The sequence below is a fragment of the Musca domestica genome, unplaced genomic scaffold (assembly GCF_030504385.1).
Source record: "Musca domestica strain aabys unplaced genomic scaffold, Musca_domestica.polishedcontigs.V.1.1 15, whole genome shotgun sequence".
NCBI classification, from domain to species: Eukaryota; Metazoa; Arthropoda; class Insecta; order Diptera; family Muscidae; genus Musca; species Musca domestica.
In genome coordinates this window covers 16,162,029-16,190,014 of record NW_026712207.1, presented here as the reverse complement: position 1 = coordinate 16,190,014, position 27,986 = coordinate 16,162,029, and the positions used below count along the sequence as shown (strand labels likewise).

Genomic DNA, 27,986 nt, shown 5'->3' with positions numbered 1-27,986 from the left:
AAGTCCCCAACATTCGTAATATGCACCCCACAAAAATTATGTTTTGTTATCATATATGAGATGCAGCATTCCAAATTGTATCAAGATCGGTTCATACGTTTCCATTTTGTGGAACTCGGCTCCGATATATATATTTTCTAATATAATCCTTCTCGAAGTGATATGCAATCTATATAAATGTTATTTGGTATAAAGGATTAAAAGATCTCCGTCAAATATAGTGAAATTCGATTCAGAATTGGATATGCCTCTCATATATTAGCTCCCTCTGAAACCAAACTATAACTGCTTTAAGCCAAATGTTAATAGGTGGTATGATCTAATTCAAATAAATGTTACGGGATCTCTACTAAATGCGCATTGTGGCCCCGTTCGACTTTTCCTTACTAGTTTTTTGGGCTTCCGCGAATAATACGTAAAATTTAGGTATATTTTAAACCAAAATATTTTTCTTAGCCCATGTGTGTAAAATTAGTTCCAGCACTCAAAGCAAATTGGATTGGGTCGTTTTCTATCATTAAAAAATAAAACATCTTATTATTGATTGTTGGGGTTTCTTATTTACAAATACAAAGATTTTTATTTTAAATTTCTTACAAAAATTTTTTTTGTTCTGGTATTTCACATATTTCAAAATAATAATATTTTTTGATTTAAAAATCTAAATATTAACAACAATTATTACAGGTTTGAGGAATAGAACAAAAACTATATAAAGAAAAAAATATATTATAACAGACATACATACATATTTAATACAAGTAGAAATATGTTTCGACAACATAGTAAAAGAAAACATAAATATTAAATTTTACATGTATATATTTATTTAATTTATTTATTTATCGGAATGGACCAACTATTATGCTTTATATTCTTTTTATACAGTTAACCGAAACAAATTTTATAAATGTTGAAAAATAATAAAAAATACAGCTGCCGTTGTGTCCGTGTTTGTGCTTCTTCTATAAGGTGGAAATTCATGGACTCAATTTTTGTGTTAGAGTTAGCAGCGAAACATCACAGATGATTTAATACAATCAGATTCTTAGACGGAACGTGGGTGGACAACTGTAAGAAAAAATGTAAAAAGAACAAATTCTAAGAAATAAAATAAAAGTTTAATAAGTTTCAGTGTCATAAACAAGGTGGAGGTTACTAGAGGAATAACATTATTTTTAAATGCTTTGAATGGGACAAATGTTTTAAAATCGTGTTTGTTTCAATATATTTGGCTAGTTAAAAAGTATTTAACTAAAGAAACAATCTAAAATGTCAAGAGCTATCCTCTGGATTCAAGGAATTGAAGTGTAAAATGCTTTGTGAGTAACATCAAGTTAAAACTTGTTTTTATGAAGTTACTAAATTCTTCAATGTTTATTTATTTATTTTATTTTTTTTTTGTCTTGGTTCATACCTAGCATTAATATATATATTTTGGGAGAACCAATCTACGAACTCTTTGGAGCAATTTAGTATTAAGATGTTATCACTTGCCTTCTTTATCAATCGCTTTAACTTCTTATTTCCTCTTTATTTACAGAAAAACTCATCATTTGCATACTTACAATGTGGTCTTTCCGATTCGTCAGCTGCCGACGAGGAAGACGATTGATCATCCTGACCAGACATATCGTTTTGAGCATCCATCATTGGCACGGGAATACTGACGGGTTGAGCTAAGCTACGACCCCAGCCGGGGTGACCGATTGGCATACGGCGATCGGGCATTGGTGGTGTCATTGTATCACGTGGTTGTTCGGGCAAAGGTTGCAAGATGAGTCTTTGAATGGGCATGGGTTGCATACGGCCCTGACGTTGTTGTTGTTCAGAATCTTGTTCGGATTGTTGGCTCTCTTGTTGTTGAGATTTTTCTTGTTCGCTGTTGTTATTGGCAGCCATTTGGGGTTCATCGTCATCTTCAGAGCTGTTGCTGTTGTCTTCCTCTTCGGAATCAATGGCCAAACGACGGAATTCTTCGTTAATGCGATCTTCGGTCATACGTTGAATATTGGCCAAATCTTCAGCAGTAATACCAGCACGTTCCAAGGCCAAATCTAAAGGCATACGCTGGATCTAAAAAAAATATTTAATCTACAATTTGTTTCCGGCATGTTTAAAATAACTTACTTGGAAGAATGGCATATCGGGACGTTGAGGTTGTGGCTGCTGTTGTTGCATTTGTTGAGGTTGAGTTTGTTGTGGCTGAGGTTGTTGTTGTTGCTGAGGTTGAGGTTGTTGTGGCAAAGGAGCTTGTTGAGGTACTTGTTGGGGTTGGATTTGTTGGGGTACATCATCGGCAACATGGATCAGTTCTCTCAATGGAATCTGATGGACTTGGATGCGCAAAATACGTTGAGGTTCTGGGTGTGGAGCTTGCATTACTTGTGGAGGCATGGGTGGGCGCATTGGCAATTGTTGGAATGGTGGTGGTGGTGGGGGCATTTGACGCAAGAAACCAGGCAACTGTTCAGGTTGGTGACGTGGCATCATTGGTTCCATACGTTGTGGCATGTGGGTCAAGGGAAAACGATTGGGAATGGGTCCAAATGGAATTGGCACGCGTTGGTAGGGGAAGAACATGGGGCGAATAGATTCGATTTCATCATCGGTATTGTCTTCATCATCTTCACTGCGCGAACCCTTGGAAGAGTCTTGTTCCTTGTTTTCGTTGCCACCTTCACAGAAAATGGAAATGCGTTCACCGGTAATACGTGCCTTCTTGGGTTCAGTGGTCAAATTCATGCCGAAAGGCAAGGCAACAGTTTTGGAGGGTGTATCAACCAGCTCTTCTGCATGCTTGCGCTCAACCACACAGTTCATGCGGGATCTATGGGAGATATTTAAAATATTAATTGTTGTAAAATCAATGCTGTCTAAATGCATACTTCTTGTTGTTTTGCAATAAAGCAGCAGCCAAATCGCTTAAGTCCAATTCCAAGGGAATTTTACCGGGATATTTTTGCATAACCTCAGCTTCTTCACTGTCGCTATTGACTTTGTTCATGTTGAATTCTTCCTCAGATGGGGCAGGAGCAGCAGATTTTTCAGGTTTGCTTTCCACCTTCTTGACAGTCTCAATTTTGTTGAGATTTTGCATATCATCATCATTGATGTTTTCACGGCCCAATAAAGCTTCAGCTCTTGGAAGTTCCTAAAATCAAAGAGAAACGTGAAATGACAAAAGTGTAACATAGATTTATGTAATGTACATATGTGAATATGTCGGGAAAATCAAAAAATTCATAAAAGCAGTGTGTGATAAAATGCCATTGTTACCAAGGGGTGAGGCAGGGAAGACCACAAGTAAGTACCTTTAGATTTTAGCTGGAGACATTCCTCATGACATTTTTAAAAATAGACATGATCGAAAGAGAAAACAAACACTTAAATCATAAAACATATGATCTTCGCCTTAACAAGGCAAAACTCGAAATTTTTTTCGCTTGCGGTTATTGCCTTTCATGATTTCCCAAAACCAGATTCAATACGATTAGGTATGACACAATATGGATATTATTTTTTAAAAAACTATTGATAATTTCAAATAGGATGCAAACAAATTAAATGTCTATCTTGGAGTACACCTACATCACGATAGTTACAATTATGTCTATGATGAAATCGTATTCGAGTTTTTAATAACAGATTATACCCCGACGTTGCATTTCCATAACAGCAAACGTCAATAAAATTCCCTTCCATTTTGCGCCAACACACAGTCTGTCTGTCAATCAGACATCAGCGTTCCTTGTAATAAAAGAAAGGCACCGCATAAAACGCGGAAATCATTTATCGAAATCATCAGCCATGCATAAAGCAAAATATGGTAGGTCTCTTGTAACATTGGAGGTTGAGGAAGACGAGTACTTGCCGGCAACTATCATCTAACTATTGCAAGTTTTATGCTAAAGTTATGCTTAAATAATTTGCTTAATGTTAACTCTCAATACCACAAAACAAACCACTCTATTAGCAGACATACAAACGCTCAAACGAACGCTTTGAAAAACAAAGTTTGTGTTATGTAAGAAACTTGTAGTTAGATGGCTAGATGTTGTTAATGTTGTTGGCTACGTAACCCCTGCTAACCACAAATGCAACGCCATATTGTGATGTGTGTGTGTGTGTGTGTGTTTGTGTGTGGGGGGAATGCATTCATGTCGCCGTTATCAGTCATTATAAGGTTACTTCCTTTCTTTGTCTCCGAAAGCCAAAAGAAGAAACAGCATATTTACCAATGAAAAATATGAAAACCAATTTTAAATGTTTTGAGGATGATCGATGATTCACATTCCAATTTTTTTGTTTCATTAGCAACAACTTTATCCGTATTTGGTTACAGGAAAAACAAGTTTTTCTGTTCACAAAAAAATAGGTGCAGATACGGTTACATGTTTTCGTAACTCGCAAATTTAGACTTGCAACCAAAATATAAAACTGATGGCATTTTTGTTGTGTTACAGTCCAATCCAGATTTGGAAATTAAAGTAGTTAACTCCTATTCCCAAGACTTTCATCTAACATCATTATGTTTTCGCTTTTAAGCGTTTTGAATGATGATGTAAATAAATAATAAAAAATGATTTTATGAGAAATTCAGTTTCAATATTCCACACTGAAAAGAGTTACATTTATCAAGCGTTGCCTGTAATACCAAACGAAGGTACCATTGTGGTTTTGTCTTTTGCTTTCGCACTTCTCATCACATTCCCTCTTTGTTTGTTTATTGGGGGCTTTACTACAAAAGTTTATTGACATTAAAGTGGCCGATTTGTTAGTGTTATTTAACCCGAAAAATGTATACTGAATAAATAAATATTATGGTTGTTTGTTTATTTAATCACTATTGGCGAATTTCATATGAAATCTTTGTTAATCTATAGATGGTTATTATAAAATTTGGAGATTTGAATTAACGCAATGTTTCACAACTAGTTGTGAAATTTTCTCACACCATAAAGAAATATGGAAGGTGAATTGATTTTTTTACCTTTTGTTTAGTATAAATGACCTCAATTATGAAATAATATTATATTTGCTTTTCTTGCATTATGTTTATTTAAAAATGTTGCAGTAGTATTGAAGGAAATAAAGTAATTTGTTATTGTAAAGTAATTAAGAGTAATAGAAATTCAAAGAAAAAAAATTATTTTATATGCATATATACTTTATTTCGTAAATATATAAATCTATTTATATATGCTTACAATTTTATTTTAGATCGATTTATAAAATTATCCCTCAAGAGAGAGAGAGAGAGAGAGAGAGATATTTCATGGGAGAGAAATGTCCCATGTTAAACAACGGCTGACATGGGTAAGAGAAAAAGGTTTGGTGTGTTATTACGACGACTTTCATGGATGGGCAGCGATATTTTAAGAGAAAGTATTAGCCCATCCCTCTAGTAACAGTTTATTTCAAGGGATATTTAATCAAGGTAATTTGTTTACCTCGAACTGCATAGCATTGTAAAAAAACTGAAAAAGCAATTCAACATTTATGTTTACACAAGTTTTGAACTAATTACCTAAAAATTACGATTTCACAGTTCACGCTCCGTTATTTTCCACCAAAAAAGCAAAACAATGTAATTATTACCGACTTTAATCAGTGGACATGATTTTTTATTTTTGATCTTAATTTTTTAGAGCTTCAGGGCAGGTACGATATGTTCAGTGATATTCTTGGCATAAGGCTTTAGGTTCAGCTGCTAAGCTCTATTAATCTCTATTGCGTTTAATAAAGGGTGCTACATCTGAAAAGCTGACCTAAATATAAACTTTATTCTGTGAAAATACTGCTATCTATTCTCTTCTTTTGCTCCTGTCCTGCTAGTTATGGTTAAGTCGATTTTGTCTTCTTAAAGATGTATAAACAAATAAACCCAGCCAAACAAAAGAGTGCAATCTACATTTTTACTAAGCAAAGAATGGCAACTCTAATTAAAACACTCTCGGCTTGGATGAATGGTACAACAAAAATAATACATCACGTTTAATTATTGTTGTTGTAGTTAGTTGTTATTTTATTGTAGAAGCATAGACAAATAACTTTTTTGTTGTTGGCCACGCTATGGTATTTGCAAGGCATGAGAAAACAAAAAAAAATTAAATTAAGCATAGTTGGGTGATTTCTAACATACATTTAAATTATTAAAAAACAAAATAAAAAGTTAAAACATTTGGCCAAAACTGGGTTATGGCCAGACCAAAGGAAAACAAATTTATTAAAAAACATAAACAATTTAAATAAAATTCATAGATGTCTCTGACTTTTTTATTATTTATTAATGGAAACCATTGGCTTTTTGTTCAAAAAGAAAGAAATTTAATTTAGCTTGATTATGAATTTTAAATTTGTTTTATTATGTTTTATTAGTCATGATCAAAATTTCCCTCAGTTCAAAAAATTACACATAAATCCAAAGCTTGGTCTTTAAAAAAAGTATGGAAAATTAGTTATCAATTTAAAGCTCGCTTCTTGAATTAATTTCAAGAATAATGGGAACTACAAATGTCATGACTAAACAAAATATAATATAAACTGGTCATGGTATCTTGTCACCACTAATTACATTTACCCGTTTTTTGTGGATGTTAAAACCAACAACAACAACCAAAATGGAATTAAATGAAACCACAACATCCAGTAAATAAAAATAGAACACATTAGCACACTCGTATTAATGGAAATGGAAAATAACACAAAATAGAAATTAGAAATTGTTCTAAAAAATACTTCTGCCTTGGTAAACCTTATGTGGTAAGCTGTGAAACTCGCTTTCAATTAACACATGGTGAACAATCTATAGTACAGTTCAGCTATGTTTGGTCAATTAATTCGGTACAACTGATTTTGGGTGAGTTTCCAAAAATGTAGAGTAGAAAAATAAAAAAAAAAAATGAAATGAAATAGTTGTAAAAATAAATAAGATTTGTAAAATTCCGTCTTCTGGTAGGCAGTGGAAATTCTTTCCAAATTGAATGGCTTTAAAATACTCTGGATTTATAAATACAAAAGCTGACACTAGCCACTATGCGGGACGTACTTTAAAAGCTGGTGCTTATACAGAAAAACATAATTATTATTTTTTTATTTTGAAACATAATGAGAGACGCATGACAGATTCCATATATGATAGGTAGTGAGGTGGAACAAAAAATATTTAATTATCATCGAGTCGTTTGTTTTTTAATTGTTATTAAAGCAATTAAAATTAATTGACGTCTCTTTTGAGATTTTGATTAATATATGAAAAGATTTGTTTTGATTTCGAAGGAATGAAGCAGAAAAAACAAAAATCTTCCATTAGAACAAACTAGTAATGAACACAGACAAAAAAAAAAAAAAAAAAACTGGTCAAAAGACCTACTAATGAATTCTAAGCCACAAAACAAAATAAAGAACAGAAAATTAAAAAATCAAGCCGTACTAATTAAATCATATACCACAAACAAGGGAATTTCCAAACTACTCTTATCTATATAACATTCTAACACGCAAATAGTATCTGGCAAATTCCAAACCGGAGACATCAAATAGTTAGCCTGACATAAAAAACACACAATCACCAGTTATTATAATAGTAGTAGAAGAAGAATAAAATATGGCCAAAAAAAAGATAATTTGTGAGTAGAAACACTTTAGAAATAAACAACGCAAAAACACTAATGTGTGTGCTTGCATTTTTGATAGTTGATAGATGATGGCGACAAAAAATGGTTTATTACATAATATCATGGAAACAAAAAGTACTTTTCGAAATAGCATACCCATACGTGCACAACCATCATCATCATGTATACACATCAGTGTACAAATATTATCGGCTAACACACTCACACCTATGTATGTCTGTTATAACAACAAAGAGATTTCAAGAAATAAGTTAGAAACAACAAATACAATGAAAATATAAACGAAAACAAACAAATATTTAACAAAAAAAACATTCACTCTCACAAATTCAGACACATGGTCAATTCGTGGCAAAGTGTATGTGTGCTTGGCTGGTTTGCCAAAGAAAACGAAAGACTAAAGACACAAACACGATTGTTTAGACAAACACACAGACAAAATGGAATTTATTGGTAAATAGTACAGTACAGTGATTCCAAAGGGAAAAATCAAGAAAATTATCAAAAATATTATTGGATTTTTTAAAATTTTTGTGGTTTTCGAAACCTTAGAAAAACACACAAGCCAAAATCTTCATTTGTTTCTAGTAACTCTAGAACGGACCTTCGAAGTCGCTTACAGCTTTGTTATCAAGAAGTTCAATATATTTCAGAGTCATGAATACCGTATAAGTATATATTTTTATATAGAACATTTGTTTTCAAATGCGAATAATTTCATTATCTAGCCTTTTTCAACCACATTGCAACAATTTCTGCTGGTATTGTTTTATGAATTTCAAATTGGCTTCACTTGGTGGAAATATCAGCTTAACAGTCTCTATCAAGCACATACATCATCCAACGATGTACGAACATTTTGTGGCTCCACGAATTCACACATAATGAAGCCGAGAAATAAAAGCAAATAAGTGCAAATGGTGCCATGCACCAAGCTATCGACAAGAAATTGCATTTTTCACTGTGGGATTTCTTACGATTTTGTTTTCAGTTGTTGCTTGTGTTTTTTTGTTTCTTGTCTTTTTCTCTTTGTTTTTGTGGAACTACAGCTGTTTACAGATTTCTACCACTTGAACAGTCAACATCTCTCACCTTATATAGAAAGATGAGTTGCAGTTTTGGGACCAACTGCAAGATGGCAACTTGTGGTTAAAGCTGTAATTTACCTACATCATAAACTTTGGCATTTGTTATGTTGCGGTTTGGTATATATATGTGTGTGTATGTGTTTTTCTGTCGTTTTTTATTATTTCTTTGGAAATCGTTGTAACCAGAGGCTGCAGATGCTTTCACTTTATCACCGTCATCATTATCACTGGACCTGACAGTTCATGAAACAACTTGGCAAAATCGTTCATATTTAAATGAACTTTTCTTTGCGGCAAGACACGATTAATTGAATTTGAATTGAAATGTAATGAAAGAAAGAAGAAATAAATAATAAGAGAAACGGGTAATAACAATATTGTTCATGCCACTAAATGTAAATTTGCATTTAATCGCATTGCCATTATAATAGACTGTGAGGACTATATATCTCTGCTGCCATCGCCATCACCTTTTTGCACGTTGTTGTAATTGGGTTTATTGTTGAAATCAATTGTTGCATGTTTTATGGAAATTTGCTTCATTGATTTCATTATTACTACTGCTGCTGCTGCTGTGTTGCTGTTGTTGTTCCTATTGGTATTTACAATGCATGCAATTGTTGCTAGTTAAGTTACCTTCGGTTGCATTTCAATGCAACGAAAACAAAAAACAAGCATCAAACAAACATACAAACGGATACTGATCTCAGCCATGCATTTCTGTTGGTATGTACATACATACATACATACATATATAAGAGAATAGGTTTTAGCATTTAATTTATGGCTCTAGATTTGTGGAAAATGCACAGACATCCATAGATGTGTCCATTTTAGTTTTTGTGGCTAGTTGATTTTATGAAACGATTTTTTTCGTTTTTTTTTTTTTTGCCAATTGTCATGAACCGTATCGCATCAATAAATGCGATTGTAGTGGTTTATGCCTTCCTGTGTGTTGCTGAAATTATGTGGGCGTTTAGATGATGTCACATATCTTCCTCTCTCCACAAAAATTAAAACTCAACAATAGTTGGATAATATATTTCAAACTCACAAGTGTTAAGTAAGAGATGAATCCGAGAAAATAGTTATGTATCATTGATATCCAGACGAAACGTCTTTGGCTAAGATAGCAGTGTTGTCGATTAGAATCACCAGTTCCGAGTACTTAAATTCCGTATTATAAATACGGCTAATGGCTATGTTAAATATATATTTACTTATTATATTACCCTTATGGATGCTTATTTCGAATTTTATGATAGTTTTGGTTATTCAACACTTTGATCCTTTGAGTGGGAGGTACCAGAAGGAATGGTACGACCTGTACAGATCTTGTGCTGATAGAAATATGAAGATGTGCCAAGTGTCAAAACAGATCTCGTGTTATCGATAATGTTGCGATGTGTGGAATATGAAGGGAACCGGATGCTTATTTTGAATTTTATGATCGTTTTGGTTATTCAAATCTTTGACCCTTTGTGTGGGAGGTACCAGAAGGAATGGTCCAATCTCTACCATATTTATAACAGATCTTGTCCCGATAGATATATTTAGATGTGAATGGAATCAGATGTTAATTTCTCGTTTTATGAGCTTTATGGGTATTCAAAATGTTTAACCTTGGGGGGGGGGGGGGGTACCAGAAGGAATGGATCGATATATTCCATCTTCACACCAGACCTTAGGTTAACAAAAGTATTGTGATGTGAGTAATTTGAAGACAATCGGATACTTATATCACATTTTTTAAGAGTTATAATTATTCAAATTCTTGACCCTTTGTGGGAGAGGTACTTAATGAAGTGGGCAGTACCAAATGTCAGTACCAAACAGAGCACAGATTTCCTCGTTATCTTTGTGGAGGGATTACTCGAAGAGTGGGAGTTTTATATAGAGTTTTCTCTTAAGGCTTTTGTTTTGCGTGGAAGAGCTCCCTAGTTTTCATCAGATATGTCATATATAATGTGGAAAATGGCTATCGCATTTTTAAACAGAAGTAATACTTCAAAAAATCGTTTCAGACTTTGTAATCACTTCAAAGTTGTGAAAACTTTGTAAATCTGCAATAACCGTTTCTGTTTACAATGTGATCGATAACTTAATATTGTCACGCTAACTGACATCATCAACGAACCTTAACCGGCAAATGTCACATGATGCATTACACAACCTGTAATGAATGCATTGCCTGCTTAGCCCTCCTCCCTCCCCCCGTCAATCATTTCACATTCTAATCTATTGAACGAAAGTTCATTTACATCAGTCGCCATTTAACTTTCGCTTAATGGCCTGAGGAGGTCGGCTTGAGTGTACAATACCCTCTCTTAACTCTCCATAAATAGATATATCTCTGGCTGTCACAATAATTATAGTCTATAGACCATTTAGTGAAGTTAATGCTGGGGCTTTTCCATTTTTTGTTTTGTGAAAAATAGAAACTAATAAAGCATGAAATTAATTTCGTTTAATACCCGGTCATTTATGACAAAAAAAAGACAACAACAAAAACAATAGACCAATATTATGAGGTAATTACGGACATCTGATCGGACACAATAATGATAATGATGTTGTGGTAATTCAAAAAAAAATCACAAAAACTTTTCGCGTGTCCAATACTTGTTTTGAATGGAAGGAAATGTGAAAAACTTCAAACAATACTTAATAATTATGAAAGATTTTTTGTTTTTTTTTTTTTTTTTTTTGCAATTTATCAAAGTAAACGATTAGATGAGGAGCTATGAATATTTTCGTCTTGCTTTGTACTGTGTCGGCAAAATGATTTGCATGCGGAAAATCCATTGTTTCCATGGAGCAACAAAATAGCTTGCAATTTTCAGTTGCTGGAAATCAACAACAAATTATGATGAACCTTGACGATAAAAAATGCCAGATATAAAATGAAAACAACTACAACAACATCAACAGTACTAATCAGTGCCATGGTACGGACCGGACCAAACCGGACCACCAACCAATGAAACGTGCGGACAATTTGCTGTGATGGTTAAATGTTTGTCTCTGCAATTCATCTATTGTGAAACTAATCGTTATTTAAGTATTCTTTGGTATAATTTGTATTGTGGTTTTTGTTGTTGCTGTTAAAATTAACTTTAAATCATTTTTTGTGGTTTTAGATTACCATTTAATTGCTCATCATGAATGTATGGACATTAATGTTCTTAAAAACTCCGAGAAAATGTTGATGATGATTCGATTTGTAAACACTTTTTTATCTTTGATACTAAATAATTTGTCTCTGAGAATAAGAGGTAATAAAACATTGAACAGATTTGTTGAAGTCAATCAAGAAATTCTCAAAGAAGCCCTAACTATTTGATTTAGATTTTTAGGCAGTCTTTAAAAATAAAATCAATGTTTAATTATTAGCAAAGAAAATAGGAAACTGGTGAGAATTGGTAGCTCAGGCAGAGAAGACCGCCTTCCATTTCTTTTTTTGTTTTTGCACTACTAAAAAAAAACATTTTCATTAGAAATAATTGCAATCTATTTTAAAATAATAAATTGTATATGACATTCCAATAAGTAAAAGCTGGTTCTGTCCGACAATAATATTTATGTAATAATTTTTTGGTGATGCTAACAAAACTAAAATAATTCTTTCTTTATATATTCCTAAAATGTATATTTCTTATCATTTTTTTTACTTTTTACATTTTTGGCAGGAGTATCAGTATTAAAAATTTGTAAAATTTATTCGAATCTCTAAAGCAAATTTAATTTATTATTCAATTTCTATCCTAGTGCAAATTAGGTAAAAGTCCAATAATTATTCAGGCAGCTGTTGATTTTGTTTTTTCCACTGCTTCTAGCTACAAAACCTGAATAAAAAGTTCAAAAGTCACATTGTCGAGAATTAATTTAGACTTTTTAATTATTGTTTTATACTGACATGTGAAATTATACTAATTAGGGGAATTTACACAATTCTCAATTGTTTTTTTTATTCGACATTCTTCAAAAAAAGGTGGCTATTTAAATAATTTCGTATTACCTTATTGACTTGCTGCAATGTTTCCAACATCAATTCCTTTTCCAAAACCGAATCAAGTGCCTGTACTTGATCGCATGATGCCTTGGCTTGCAAATAGGACGAAGCCAAAATGAAGGCGCCCAAAATGAAGGAAGACACAATGATGGTGAATGCAGTGATTTTGGCAATTTTCACTGAATTCGATTGGCGTTTGTAAGCCTAAAAATGGAAAACAATAAAAATAATTTGTTAGCAAGCTACAGATGTTAATAATATGCATTACAACCATACAATTAAGTTACAAAGACAACAACTACACTTATTTAGTAAACAAATTACAACTACATCTGCCTCTTTGTCTTTCCCAACAACAAATAATAGAATGTATTTCACTTACAAATCCCACAACTTTGCCCTCACCTCTAGTCTTGTGATATGGCCTTTTTGAATTTTATACTTTCTCCATTGTGATATCATTCACATAGGTGCACTTCTCTCACTACCACCCACACATTGACACATTCACTTAACATTTTACAATGTACAATCTTTTCCGTTATTTTTCTGGGGGCCGTCACGTAGTTTATGTAAATTTATAAGTTTTGTGCAATCAGATAAAAATTTGGTTCATAAATTGTCCGTATACAGATATATGTTTTTGTTTTTCGTTTATTCCCTTAAAGCTGGGATGGTGAAATGAGAAATCGGGCATATATCATGGTATAAACACAAAATTGTGTCATGAGGCATATTTTACAGGGCCAGGAAAAAGCAGAACCATTGAAAAACAATGTAATGAAAGAGAAACCAAATTGGGAGAACATAAAAGTGCCACTCTTTGCCCGCCCTTGATGTAAAGAGAGAACTCTTAATTGAAAGAAATTGACAACAACTTTTTAATTTAAGAGAGAGAGAGAGAGAGAGAGAGAGAGATAGAGAGAAATGTTGAAAATTTTGTTGTTTTTAGACATCTAACAATTGTAATCAGTGTGACCGCTGGAAATTTCAAAAAGTGTCACCAAAAGTATCATTTCTTGAAAAAAGTGCCACATATAATTTTAAATGGTGGCACAGAAAGTGGCACAATTTATTTCACATTTTATTTAAAAAAATAACAGTTTAGAACAAAACAACAAATTCATCTATATGTAAGCTGTAAGTTCGACCGGGCCGAACTTCGAATACCCTCCACCATTTAAAACGAATTTAGCAATTTTCAAAAATTTAAAATCCATTAAAAATTCTGTTAAAATCTTAAAAATACCGAATGAAGCCGTATATTAGGGTCAAAACGACGACGTGGACCTGCATACGCAACTTTTGTCATAAGCCTGCGCAGGCAATTTTCTGGCATTGGATGTAGTAACCATTACGAACTTTAAATACAAAATTTGAAACTATTCCGGTGAATAATGTCGCTAAAATCATCAAAATACCGAAAATCGGGGGTACCGTTATATGGGGGCTATACGAAGATGTGGACCTATATAGACAATTCACTTTCAGGGAGTAAAATGCTCACAAAAAACTCCTCGTGTGGATTTTCAGACTATTCCATTGGAAAATGTGGCTAAAATCATCAAAATACCGGATATCGTGGGGTACCTTTATATGGGGCTATATGATATCGTGGACCGATATAGCCCATCTTCGAACTTGACCTACCTGTAGGCAAAAGAGGGATCTCTACAAAATTTTAACTTTCTGTCTTAATTCGTGTTGACTGTAGCGTGATTACAACAGACGGACAGGGCTAAATCGTCTTAGAATTTTACGCTGATCAAGAATATATATACGTATATATATGTAGTTAAAAAACGTGGCACAATGTATAAAAAAGTAGCACAAAAATTCAAAAAAGTGGCTCATTTAGGATCAAAATAAAAAAGTGGCACAACGGTATCAAAGCCTAAAAAAGTCGCAAAATTGATACTTTAGTGGCACAACGGTCACACTGATTGTAATAATGATAAAAAGTAAAATACAAGTTCACAACAAAATGTTTGTGTTTTTTCCTCTAGTTCTTGCTTTTCGTAGTGTTTGGTGTCAGAGCGTGAAAACTGTCATGACAATTTTTTGGTAGAAATCTCTCATATAACTGATCAAGTGCTTGTAACGATAAAGCTGAGTTCCCTAAAGAAACTTCCATTCATACATAAGCTGTAAATATTGTTATTGACGCAATTTTTTTTTAATTCCGTTTACGCTGTGAACTCAATGCTACACATATTACTTTCTCCCATTTCATATGGTGTTTTTTTCTCCGATTCCAACTTTCTGTATAAATTGCATTTTTTCAATTTAAATAAAAAAAAAAACTGAGTCATTGTGAAATTGGAACATTTGTTTACCACGCCATAAATATGATGGCCTCATCTGTTTGTATACTCGAATTTCAAGTTCACAATTCAATATTTATTCCATTCAAATGAAGTTGGAAGGTTTTTGTTTGTGCAACAATAATAAAGCATTGAAAAAATTTTAAATGTTGTTAAGACTTTTTTTGCGAATACTTTTGTTTCTTAATTGAATTAACGCTCGCAAATTAATGGTACGAACAGCAAGCAATTAAGTATCGGCTTAAAGTGTTTTATCTCAAAGTGCTGTGCCATCACGGGGGGATGACAAATTGCGTTGTATTTTGTGTAATAGCTGTTTTTATGGTCGACATATAATTTGTTTGTGCCATAAATATTCGATGGAATTAAGTTTTATATTTTCTTGGAATAAAGCGGACTTTTTACTCGTAAAGAGTCATGCTCTATATGAAGTGTTATCATTATAATAAATTTTTAAACTAAGCTTCTTCATTATTCATTCTGAATCAATCAGTAGTGTATAAATGAATCTAGAATTTGAAATAATGATTAGTCTAAAGACAATACACAACAAATATATTTAGTAAAACCTTAGAATGGCCATATTGCAGACAAATAACTTCTAAAAGTATGTTTAAACCCTTTTAAATATTTAAAATATGATTTTAATAATCTGTACACTTTTATTTCGATGCACTTTAAGACAGAGAACTTTTATACTCGAACTTTAAGAATAACAAGTAAAAAAGCAGTAAGTTCGGCCGGAAAGAACTTTGAATACCCTCCACCATTTGGAATGAATTTGGCAATTCCCAAAAACAAAAAAATCCGTTAAAAATTCTGTTAAATTTTTAAAACTACCGAATGTATCTGTTATATTAGGGCATATACGACGACATGGACCTGTATACGCAATTTTTGTCATAAGCCATTACAATATTCAAATGCGAAACTTAAAAAAAATCGGTGAATAATATAGCTAAAATTATCAAAATACCGAATATCGGGAGGTACCGTTATATGGGGGCTATACGAAGACGAAGACCTGCACAGACAATCTCCTGTCATAGGCTGTAACATCTATTACGAACACCAAATACCAAATATGTAACAATTCCGGTGAAAAATGTCGCTAAAATCATCAAAATACCGAATATCGGGAGGTACCGTTATATAGGGGCTATACCAAAACGTGGACCTACCAAAAGTCCTGCAGACATAATATACATTTGAGTAAAATTTTATCAATCTACTTCATTTCGTTCGGAAGCTAGAATGATCTCCACAAATGGATAGACGGACGGACATCGCTAAATCGACATAGAATTTTAAGTTGATCAAGAATATATATATACTTTGTGGTGTCTAAAATGTATATATCGAGGTGTTACAAACGGAATGACAAACTTAATATACTCTCTATACTATGGTGGAGGGTATAAAAAATGCAAACTAAAACGTGCTTTAAAAACTAAGAGGCAAACGCTGAAATCTGAATTCTGAAACAATAAAATCTACTCCGGTAATTGTTTCGTAATTTAAGGAAATAAATTAAAGTATTCCTCCGATTATTGACAAAATTTGTTAACAGATTTCCCATAGAATTTGTAAATACATGGCTATTTGTTAATGTATCATAAGAAAATATTTTTTGGCACTCCCAGTTAAGGTTAGAAAAATTAACATATTCATTCCTCGCTTTATTATTGACAGCTTAGCTAACTAAAAATGTTTGCTTTTTGGGCGATATTTACCAAATAATGAATACACTTATGAAGCAAAACAAAACAATTGCTTTAAATTGCCGGCTTTAAAAAAGGGTGTGAAAATAAAAAACTTTTTCGATATTGCCAAGACGATATAATGCCAACGCAAAGCCACATTCAAGCTATATAATTGCTTTACGTGTGTGTTTTTTTGTGTTGTTTATATTAAAATTAATTAACATGTGCAAATACACACACACACACAAAGTAATCTGTAATTAATTATGAATATTGTTTCACGACATCTCCATAGTTTTTGTGTGAGGCCGGCTTTGGTAATACCCACATCAACAAAAAAAGTGAATGTCTAAAGCCATCTTCATAATCATTTGTTTTATAACCTTTCTCATTATTAAGTTAATTTTTTATTACTTTTTTCTATCAACTACTTAATGGTTACACCAAGGCATCATTAGTAAATTATAGTAGGTTTTTTGTTTTGTTTCTACAGCAACTAATTGTCTGCTACAACACTGAATAATGCATTGTTCAAAGGTTTTTGGAAAACAACACAACATCTAGCTACGTAGGGTTTAGTCTCAAAGTATTATTTTGCCAAAATAAAATAAAGAAGAAAGAAAGAAAGAAAATGAAGATAAAAAAATGACATTTTAATTATATATTACTTTTTGTCTTCATAAGGTGTAGTGCTGCTGTCTGGGTGAAACAAAGGTGCAATTGCGAAAGTTGAATTTATTATTTGTGCAAGAAAAATGGAAATGAGAAGCCACATAGAAAGAGACAGCCAATACAAGAGAAGAAGTAACACAAGACACAAATATGAAAATGAGTTGTTTTTTTTGTTTGTTTGGTGCTGAACGAGTGAACTGAACGAAAGACTTAAGCAACAAACCTGTGGAGGATTAAAATTAAAAAATCCCAGCTGCAATTGTTTGATTGTGATTTTGAGGGCAATTCAAATGTTTGTTGGATTGGTTGGTTGTTTGGTTGGTTGGTTCAATGGTCGGTTTTGCCACAAGTGAAGGGAGATTCCAATATACCATCACGTTGCGGTTGGTTGGTTGGTTGATTGGTGTGTAGGATAGGAGTTTTGGTGGATAAATGGATTTATGAGAGGCGGGTGGTGATGGTACAACAAATTATTTGCCAACAAACACACAAATATTTGGGTGTAGATATTTGTAAAAAAGAATATAAAAAAGAGAAAAGTAGAAATCGTTTTAGAAATATATAATGCATTAAAAATTATATATACATTAAAGTGTGTCCAATTGTTGACATATTTAACATAAAATTAAGGTAGTGCATTTAAATAAAATTGTTGTGTACAAATACTGTATTTTCTTAGGTCTCCGTATCAAATCTCCACAGTCAAAGTGATTTCTAATGTAACGTCGATAAACAATAAAATGTGTTGCATTTCAAAGAACCTAATCCAATTTCAGTTTAAGGCATTGATTTAGTGAACTTCTAATTCCATATGTTTTATATATGTTAATTTATCTTCTGATGAGGTCTGACTTGTTATGTTTTTTAATTTTTGATGACTAAAACAAGCCTGAAGTCGTCAGCCCATATCTTGTCAATAAAATAGCAAGGAAATATATTTGTTTATTGTGAATTAAGTTTGATTTTATTGCAACCAGCCAGTGGCCTTAACGTCCAACGAATATTTAAATATTCAACATACCATTGTATACATCGAACTCAATTACGAGGCGCTCTGTGCCTTCTGACAAACATTCAAATACGTAATGCAAATCAATGCTCAGTTAAAAGAAACAGGTTAAACTACAACTTCTAGTGTAATAAATTTAATAAAGTAATTGCAAATAAAAAAACAACGAGCAAATGTTCAAATGAACACCGAATTAATTTCCTATTTAGCAGACAAAGAAAAAAAAATATTTTACAACCAAGATAAATGCACAAAGAGAACCCACTGTCAATTCTTAAAACGCCTGGCAAGAATTGCGTTGGGAAACCCCCAATATGTAATGGAATAAATTATAAAATAAAAAATGTTACATTAAAATGAATTTGCATATTTAAATCTTATGCCATGAAAACATTGTTAATCAATTTAGCATAAGATTCAAGAAAAAAAAAAAACAAAATTTAAATATATTTGTGGAATAATATAAAAAAAATTAAAATGTCAATTGGAAATTTTTTCACATTTTCGTTGCAAAAAAAATCAGAATCGTGACTTTCCCAAACAATTAATAGAGAATTGAACGTGTTGTTTCTTGAAAATATTAATCGTACTTTTTTAATTACCTATAATTGCAGGCTTATATTTTTGGAGTTCAATTCATTTTTTGGTAGCTTATGTTCGAAAACAATATTTTGAAATGTTAATGGCGCATTAAGTCCACAATGGCAGTCGGCTGCCGGAACTGATTGATTTCAATTTTATTAATGGTATGCCATATTTAAAGTATTTTTGTGAATATGATACAAATAACACGCTATGTGGTCAAAAAAATATGAGAATAACAAAAGACGTGTGTGTGCTTCATATACCAACAAATAATGGAATGATGACCAGTAGCTATTCAACACGTCATGAATATTTAAAATAATTTGCACTGGGAGAAATTCAAATATTAAATTGGGACAAATAAATTATAATTTATTTTTTAACACTGATCCAATTAGAAAACGATTTTTTGAAAATGTACATAACCTAGAGTCATATTTTGTAAAGAAAGGATATAGTTTAAAATCCGGTTGAAATAAATATAAACATATTAATTTTGTTTTTCGACAGCTTTTTTGGGACTTCCTTCTAATTTTCATAAAAAAACATTGTTTTTTTTAATTGAAGACTTTCCACTGAATATGATTGTCAATGAAAAAACTGCAACCAGCTTCAGAATGCTGTCATTTCTAAGCCACTTGTCCGACAGCTGTTAAAATTATTCCAGTGAGAGCTCATCATATTGTTTAAAAGCCTACAAAAGCATTTTGGTGAGAATTTTCCAGAAAAAAAAGTTATTTGTGATGGAATTCAAGCGTGTCAGTGTGATTTCTTTATATTTGGCAGGAAAACCACGAGTGGCTATCGTTAGAGCACTCCAGCATTTAAATGTGAATACATCTTTTGTGCCTCAAGAATGGTTACAAAATGAGGTCCCTCGCTTCATTTCCAGCGCACAATAGCCACCAAAATCTCCGGATAGCAATCCGTTAGACTGTTGTGTCTGGAGTAATTTGGAAAGCAATGTTGGCGCTAAAAAATACCAAAGTGTCGATCACATCAAGCAAGCGCTTCGCCGGGAATGGGGCAAAATGCAGCAGAGCAACATTCGGGCACTGTTTTAAGACCAAATTCGTGCCAAAGGTGACCATTTTCAAATCTGAACTTATATGATGCTATTTCCGGAATTTTTTGCTTTCATTCAATAAAATTTTAAGATAAATGTAAAAATTATCGCGGTTTACTTTTTTCCAGTTTTTCTCACCCCTGTATAAAAATATCGATAGCTTTTTTGGCCAAGAATAAATAGAAATAGCAAATTGTAAAATATTTTGGATGCAGATTAATATTCATTGGAAAAACAATACTTCAAAATCGATTGTCAACAAATCCTAAAAAATACACAAAAATATTTTTGAGAGTCATTTTAAACATTCCATTTAAATCCACGACTAACAGATATTAAAATTCTCTAAAAACAAGATTTGTATATTTAATTTATATATTTAACAAGGCTCATATAACATATTGCGATAAATTATTTTAAGCATGTTCAAACTACTGTCGCGAGTAATAATCTTGTTTTTCTCCGTGTATTTCCATTAAAATGGAAAGGTGGCCAAAATAGAAGTGATGACACCCATGAGTGATAAAAACAACAATTAATTCTCTTATGAGAAAAAGAGACACGTATATTTACACTTTGCATTTGAGTCTTTTCTGTTAATTAATATCCACCATCCGCCTGCAGCATTGCCTTGTGGAACTACTATTTTAGGCCTATGACTTTCGATGTCGCAAGATTATAGTCCGCCATAGCGGCAAAATAACATGCGTCATCCATTTTTGACCGGATTCGCAGACAAGCCAAAGACGAACGGATTGCAGCCACTGAAATTGAAACGAATTGTGAATGCAAAGTCCATGCAAATTTGCAAAGAGCTTTTAGATAATAAACGACGATAATAAACGACTTTTGCATTTGTTGCGCATATTTAAGTACTCTTATCTGGTCGTAATCATAAAACGTTGCTTGCAATGGGCACATTGTCGGTATCTTCGGCGTCATTGACGTCGGCGTCGTGGTCGTCGTCCAATGCAATTTAACAAAATTTACATTTTAGTTATGGCAACGTGTTTTTGTTGTTGTTGTTTGGATTTACCAGTACAGCTCACATGGCATGGGTTCCCTGTACCATTAGCTTTATAAAAAATAATAATAATTTTTGCCAAAACAGGTGATTGTTTTATCGTCATCATCAACAACATTACTTTTCCGACAACTGTTGTTGCTTTTTTTCTGTTCATAAGTCAGACAAGCATACGAAGGCACTCCAGTCATTAGAAAGATGATGTTGCTAAATTCGCATTCGCTGAACCGGTGATGGCCTATCTGTGCTTACCATTTATCTTTGTGAGGTCTTATGTGTACATTTACAGTACACAACGTTTCCCATTAAATATCATTGAAATGCAAATCATGTTGAAGCCCCAATGACTGTAAGCTGCACATATATATACGTACCGTTGAAAAATTATATTTTTGACACTTGTTAACGTAAAAGTTCCTCTTAGAGATCACATTTGGATACATTTCGCCGACAATTTCAAATTGTTACCAAATCGTTTTTGGGGTATGCGTTGTGCTTTTTGCAGGTTTTTATTAACTTAATTAAAGAAAATGTCACGTTCCGTCATTGGTTGTCTGTTTTTGTCTCAAAGCTAGTTTTATCTGAGATTGCATTTTATTTAGCATCAATCTGCAGGTTTTTTTTTTGCTTCAGAACATTATAAAGATTTTTATTCGAGAATAATCGTGTTAATGATAGTATGTATGTATTATGTGCACATACATATGCACATATGTACAAATATAGAAATATATTTCGGCAATTTATTTCAAATATTAATAGGTTTAGTTTTAAACATTTTGAAAATAAGACCTCTTTTGTTCTTTGTTTAAAATGGGATGGAGGATATTTTGTTTCACGAAGCCTATATGCTCAGTGTAGAACGTAAAGTTAACAAATGTTAAGCTTTGGCCGATTTTAAGCCGATTTTGGCTTTCTCCGATGAGAAAACATTCGTTGTCCAGCAATTTGTAAACAAACAAAATGGTCGTGTTTACTTGCCAAAGCGGTCAGCTGATAATGTGCACCTTGGGCAATGGTGATGGTGTGGGCCGCCATAATAGCATATGGTCGCTCTCCACTCGTATTAATCGACCGTGGCATCAGAATAAATGCCAAATAATATCGCGAAAATATTCTGAAGGATGTACTAAAACCTTGGGCACGCAAACATTTTGGCAGCAGACTTGGACTTTCCAACAGGACTCAGCACCATCGCACTCAGCACGCGCCACCCAAGAATGGTTACAAAATGAGGTTCCTCGCTTCAATTCCAGCGCACAATGGCCACCAAAATCCCCAGATACCAATCCGTTGGACTATCGTGTCTGGAGTATTTTGGAAAGCCAGGTTGGCACTAAAAAATACCAAAGTTTCCCTCACCTCAAGCAAACGCTTCGCCGAGAATTGGCCAAAAAATCGCAGAGCAACATTTGGGCAGCGTGTGACGGTTTCATGGGCCGTTTGAAGGCCATAATTCGTGTCAAAGGTGACCAATTCGAACAAATCTAAAGTTTTTTTTTTTAAATTTGATGCTGTTTCCGACATTTTTTGCTTTCATTCAATAAAATTAAAAAAAAATGTAAAAATTATGGCGTTTACCAGACACACTTGCTCAAAATAAATGTTGTAAGTGATTGTTTCCAACAACCTACAACAACAGTTTTAATCTTTTGACACAATTTATTTGGCTCATATAGAGCGGTCAAGGCTCATGGAATAGCTTTAACATTGTGTATATTACGCTGTTACTCAGTAAATGTATAAATTGTTGCAACTAATTCATCATCAGGTGAACTCATTAAACAAACAAAGTGTCTTCTTTATCTTATTAAAGGTTCAACATTTAGATTTACGTTGTAATGAAATTGTAAAATATTACAATACATTTCATTGTTTAAGATTGCTAAATATTATTTTCATTTGTTTACTATTGTTTCAGTTTTTTAGATGATATGTTTTTTTTATTCTCTCCATTACAAATAGGGAATGCAATTCATATCATTAATTTCTATATGAATTGAATTGATGTTAATAAATGTGTTTCCTATAGGTTTCGAAAAACGAAATTTAATAAATTCTGCGGTACCTTTTGCCAGAAGTACTTTCAATATATTTGTTTCTTTTCGCAGGATTTTTTTTCAAGAACTTAAAAAAAAATCTATCAAAAATTGGTATTAGGATGCCAATTAAAAAATGCAAAATTATAAGTATATTTTAATGCATCAAACAAAAATACTGATCATTCGCCATACAATTTTATTAAACGTGACTAGTTTCTCAGAATCACCTCGATATCTTGAAGAGTTCTTAAGACCGACTGTGTATTTATAATGAAAATGAAAAAAAAAATTAACAAACTCATTTTCCAAGCATTAAATGACCATGGCATTTTTTTTTTTTTTGTTTTCCATTTTTAATGGAAGAAGAAAACTTTGAAACTGGCACGCAGCTCTTTTTGAAAACATCCACACGAGTTTGAGGAAAATCGAAAAAAAGAGACTTGGAAACGATGCAGAAGAAACATCATTCTGTTTTTACATCTATCAAATCGCTTTATGTGCATATGTATGTACTGACTAAATTACTGACTGAATGACTGACTAGTTATTTAAGAGTCGGGTTGTATGCAATCAAAGACTGAGCTGAGAATCCGACATAAAAAATATTTCGTTTTAAGCAACAAAGCGTAAAGCAAAACAAAACCCAGTAACCCAGATTCAAGGTTTTCTTACAACGGAAAGTAAAAACTCGGTTCCAAAGGTCATTTTGAATAGTTTTATTGCATGAGGGCATGGCTATTTATATGAAACTTGGATCAAAGTAATTTTTTTTAGTAAGAACCAAAATACAAAACTATTATTTTTAGTTAGATGTAAATTGAAGAAGTTATTGGCCGACCGGCACTTTGGCCGACGGCTAAAGTTTTGAAAGCAAGATAAGCAAAAGAGCATTGATTTACTTTAGTAGGTACCTCGTTTTAAAGTGAAAACACAACTTTTGAAAATCGAATGTTCTGAAGAAATATATGCTGCTAAATATGAGAAAGACGTAACAAAATATAAAAATACATTTTACTTTTTAATCTATTTAAACTCTTCATCAATTAGTTTTTTTTGTGCAGGAAAATGTCATGTCGATTTTCGAGTAAAATGTCAACCAAATGAAAATTTTGACGGCGTCTATACGCACTTGTCAAATTTCCACACTGAAAGTCAAATGCAATTGTTGCAGGAAAAAAGCCTATTATTGCATATCATTGTAGAAAAATGCAGGTGGATGGATCAACGCTTGGTTACATAATGTATCAACAATTTTGAAATGTTATTTCAGAAATAAGTAGATTTTCATATATTTTCTTATACGACGCCAATCGGAAGTTGTTACGTTATGTATTTTTCAACAATTTTAACGAATTTAATTGAATTATTCATTCGAAAATTTCCATTCCAAAATTCGTTTGACATTTCATTGTCCCAGCAGCTGTGTCGATACGACTGCCTTCATTCTTCTGTCATGATTGTACAGGTTGAGATGAAACAATTGCAACCTACTTCAGACTGCTGTCATTTCTAAGCCACTTTTTCGACAGCTGTTAGAATTATTCCTGTCACTGGAATAATTTGTTATTATTATATTGTTTACAAGCGTACAAAAGCATTTTGGTGACAATTTTCCAGAATTCAAGCGTGTCAGTGTGATTTCTTTATATTTGACTGGAAAACCACAAGTGGCTATCGTTAGAGCACTCCAGCATTTAAAGGTAAATAAATCTTTTGTGTCTCGTACCATTGCTCGTTACCGTGATACTGATAGCGTAGCCCGACGTCAAGGAAATGGACGGAAGAAAACAGCAACATCAACAGAAATGGTTCGAAAAGTGAAGAAGCGACTTGATCGAAACACGCGTCGCAGTGACTGAAAAATGGCTCGTGAGCTGAACATATCGCAATATTCCATTCGGCAAATGTTGAAAAATCTCCGAGTTTGGAGTAAAGCGATTGAAATTCCAAAAAGTGCAAGAACTTACATCGCAACAGAAATAAAATAGACTCAAAAGAGCTAAAGAGTTGCTTCGCTTGACCGAAAGTGGTGAACTGCCGAATTTGGTTTTATCCTATGAGAAAACATTCGTCGTCCAGCAGTTTGTAAAAAAAAAAATGATCGTGTTTACTTGCCAAAGAGGTTAGCTGAAAATGTGAACCTTCGGTTGGCCAACAGAACTCAAGCGCCGGCCATGGTGATTGTGTGGGCCGCTATACCAGACGATGGTTTCTCTCCGCTCGTATTAATCGGCCGTGGCATCAGAATAAATGCCGAATATTATCGCGAAAATATTCTGGAGGGAGCATTACCATACCAACAGTACTCAGCACCATCGCACTCAGCACGCGCCACCCAAGAATGGTTACAAAATGAGGTTTCTCGCTTCATTTCCAGCGCACAATAGCCACCGAAATCTCCGGATACCAATCCGTTGAACTATTGTGTCTGGAGTGTTTTGGAAAGCAAGGCACTAAAAAATACCATATCAAGATCACCGCAGAGCTACATTCGGGCAGCGTGTGACGGTTTCATTGGCCGTTTGAAGGCCATAATTCGTGGCAAAGGTGACCAATTCGAACAAATCTAAACTTATTCTGCAGTTTGTTTTCATTCAATAAAAATAAGAAAAAAATTAAAAATTATAGCGTTTGACTTTGTTGCAGTTTTTTATCTCACCCACAAACAATAACTGACTTAAGAACAATCTATTAGCATTTTATTTTCTTCCTTTCCTTCATTAATTATTCCAGTCAGTAAACAGCATTAAGTCACTGATTTGACATTTATTGTCTTCAAATATCATTTGAGAGAGACTGTGATAGAATAATGCCTGTGATAATATTGCCGTGCCTATTTTTTTATAGCCTCTTGGATTACAACCAAATAGATTGTCGATGTGTAATCCGTTACACGTAAATACTGAAAACCTCTAAAGGTAGTTTTTACCGGTTGTGAATCCAAAATACCAATTTTTTACCGTCTGGATAAAAAATGAGACTTCTACGTTCAAAATAGGAACATTTGGGGGCATTTCAAAACCTAAATCAGCGGGGATTTCTTTTCCATATTGTGCTCCACCTTTTAAGATTTTAAAATACCAGTTGTATCCACTTGGGCTGGAAGTGTGAGCACAAGTACCTAAAATCGGTCACTAACGCTATATAAAGCCTGTGTATTTAATCTGAATCGGTTTTACAGCTCAGATTTTCCTTCAAGGCGAACACAAATTACCAAATTGTAATCAGTTTTTTTTTTTTTTTGAGATTTGCAGCTTAAACCACTCGAATATCCAGAAAACAGAATATCTCTGAAACTCAAATGCCAAATTTATACAAATTCTGTTAGAAAGGGAACATGTCAATTAGTGGACTAATAATAAACATATTTATATAATTTTGAAACTATTTCGAAATCTTTAGTACTCCAAAGAGTCACAGTTTAGATACCGGCATAAAATATCTAGTTCCTTTTAACATGTCCTAAAAAGAGTGTACGTTTTAGTGTCTAATAATATGAATAAGGAGTTAACTTGGGCAGATAAAGGATTCATTTGAAATTCCTAAAATACGCAATTTTGAACAGGTCTCTTCTACTATATAATACCTAGTTGCAAATATTGATTTGTGTCTGTGTACGAGTTTTAGGTAATAATTCATAAAATATATATTCTTACCGGTGGTGGCTCGCTAGCGGTGCTATAAACCTCGCTAGCGGCGTAGTCGGCCTTCATTTGGACGGTGGTCATTGATGCGGTATCCTTTTCGGTCATTTAAATGTAACTTATATCCTTATATCCACAGGTTTTTTCGCAACACTTTTCTAAATGTTTTTCTTTATATATCCTTAACTAAAAACAAAAATAAAATTATCAAAAAAAATCACAAATATATCACTGCTTCGGTTTCAGTTTCTATTAAAAAAACAAGTTCTTTCTTCTGATTTGAAAAACTTTTCTTTGCAAATGGTTACGAATAAAAAGTAAAAGGATTTTTTATTTCTTTAATTTATTTATTTCTCCAGTTTAAGCTTGACTTCAGTTTCTGGTTTGCAAAATAAAACGAAATATGAAACTAGTTTTGTTTTGGAGATATACAATTACAATTATTGAACTAAAAACTTGGATTGGAAGCGGTTGGTTGGTTGGTTGTGGTTTTGGATCCGCAAAACACGTCTTAATACAACGACTGCCACTCTACGTCTGCAATTGCTCGGGCATTGAGTTTCAGATTTTTCTACAGATTTGTTAAAATTATTTTTTGTATGACTGTGTGTTGTGGACCGAAAAACAAAAACAATCCAGCAAGCAACTTAAAAAAAAAAAAACAAAAACAATTCATCCAAGCAACCAACAAACCGAACGACCAACACTACCATTACGAAAACACCTCAGCCAGCGCACAACCGAACCAACTCGAAATAGGTACAAAAACGAAAAAAAAAATAAAGCCCGTAGTCTGTCATTTGTTGCACCTCTCCCTTGTTCCATCAATTACCAAACTTGTTTGTCAGTACCGTCCCAATCATCAGACATCAACAGCAACAGAGGAAAAAAATAATACAGTAGACGAAAATTGTTAATAAAGCAAAAGCCGTAAAATAAAATGAAAACAAACAACTCGAAAAAAAGGCAAACACGATCGTCATGTGAAGCAAAAAATAAAAGTAAGTTGTTGTTTTGTGTAAGTGTGTTTGTTTTAAAAATGGATCGGTAATGCAACCCCTATACCAATGCAAAATCCGGCCATTTACACCCAAGTCTCATTTTGCTTGAAATTTTGAATGTAAATTTTATGTCAACGTTGTTATGGCCGTATATATTTAATATTAAAACATCAATT

The 27,986-nt window shown here is 33.0% G+C and overlaps 1 protein-coding gene and 1 long non-coding RNA gene across 5 annotated transcripts; one reads left to right on the top strand and one right to left on the bottom strand.

Moving 5' to 3' along the window:
- Nucleotides 1-804: 804 nt before the first annotated feature.
- Nucleotides 805-27,399, bottom strand: LOC101894218 (putative uncharacterized protein DDB_G0268364). 4 transcript variants are annotated; one of them, XM_005185105.4, is made up of 8 exons: nucleotides 27,248-27,399; nucleotides 26,822-26,995; nucleotides 17,663-17,692; nucleotides 12,747-12,944; nucleotides 2,889-3,154; nucleotides 2,131-2,830; nucleotides 1,569-2,076; nucleotides 805-1,101 (listed from the first exon to the last, which is right to left on the bottom strand). In XM_005185105.4, coding segments are annotated over exons 2-8 (1,800 nt in total). In that variant the 5' UTR covers nucleotides 26,918-26,995; nucleotides 27,248-27,399; the 3' UTR covers nucleotides 805-1,099. The 4 variants fall into 4 exon arrangements, with proteins under 4 accessions (XP_005185162.2, XP_005185160.2, XP_005185161.2 ...); XM_005185103.4 differs by having other exon boundaries at nucleotides 805-1,071; XM_005185104.4 differs by having other exon boundaries at nucleotides 805-1,071; nucleotides 27,242-27,368.
- Nucleotides 7,595-12,293, top strand: LOC131801256 (uncharacterized). The gene is made up of 3 exons (XR_009341753.1): nucleotides 7,595-11,259; nucleotides 11,451-11,799; nucleotides 11,869-12,293. It is a non-coding gene; the product is annotated as an uncharacterized LOC131801256 (long non-coding RNA).
- Nucleotides 27,400-27,986: the final 587 nt, after the last annotated feature.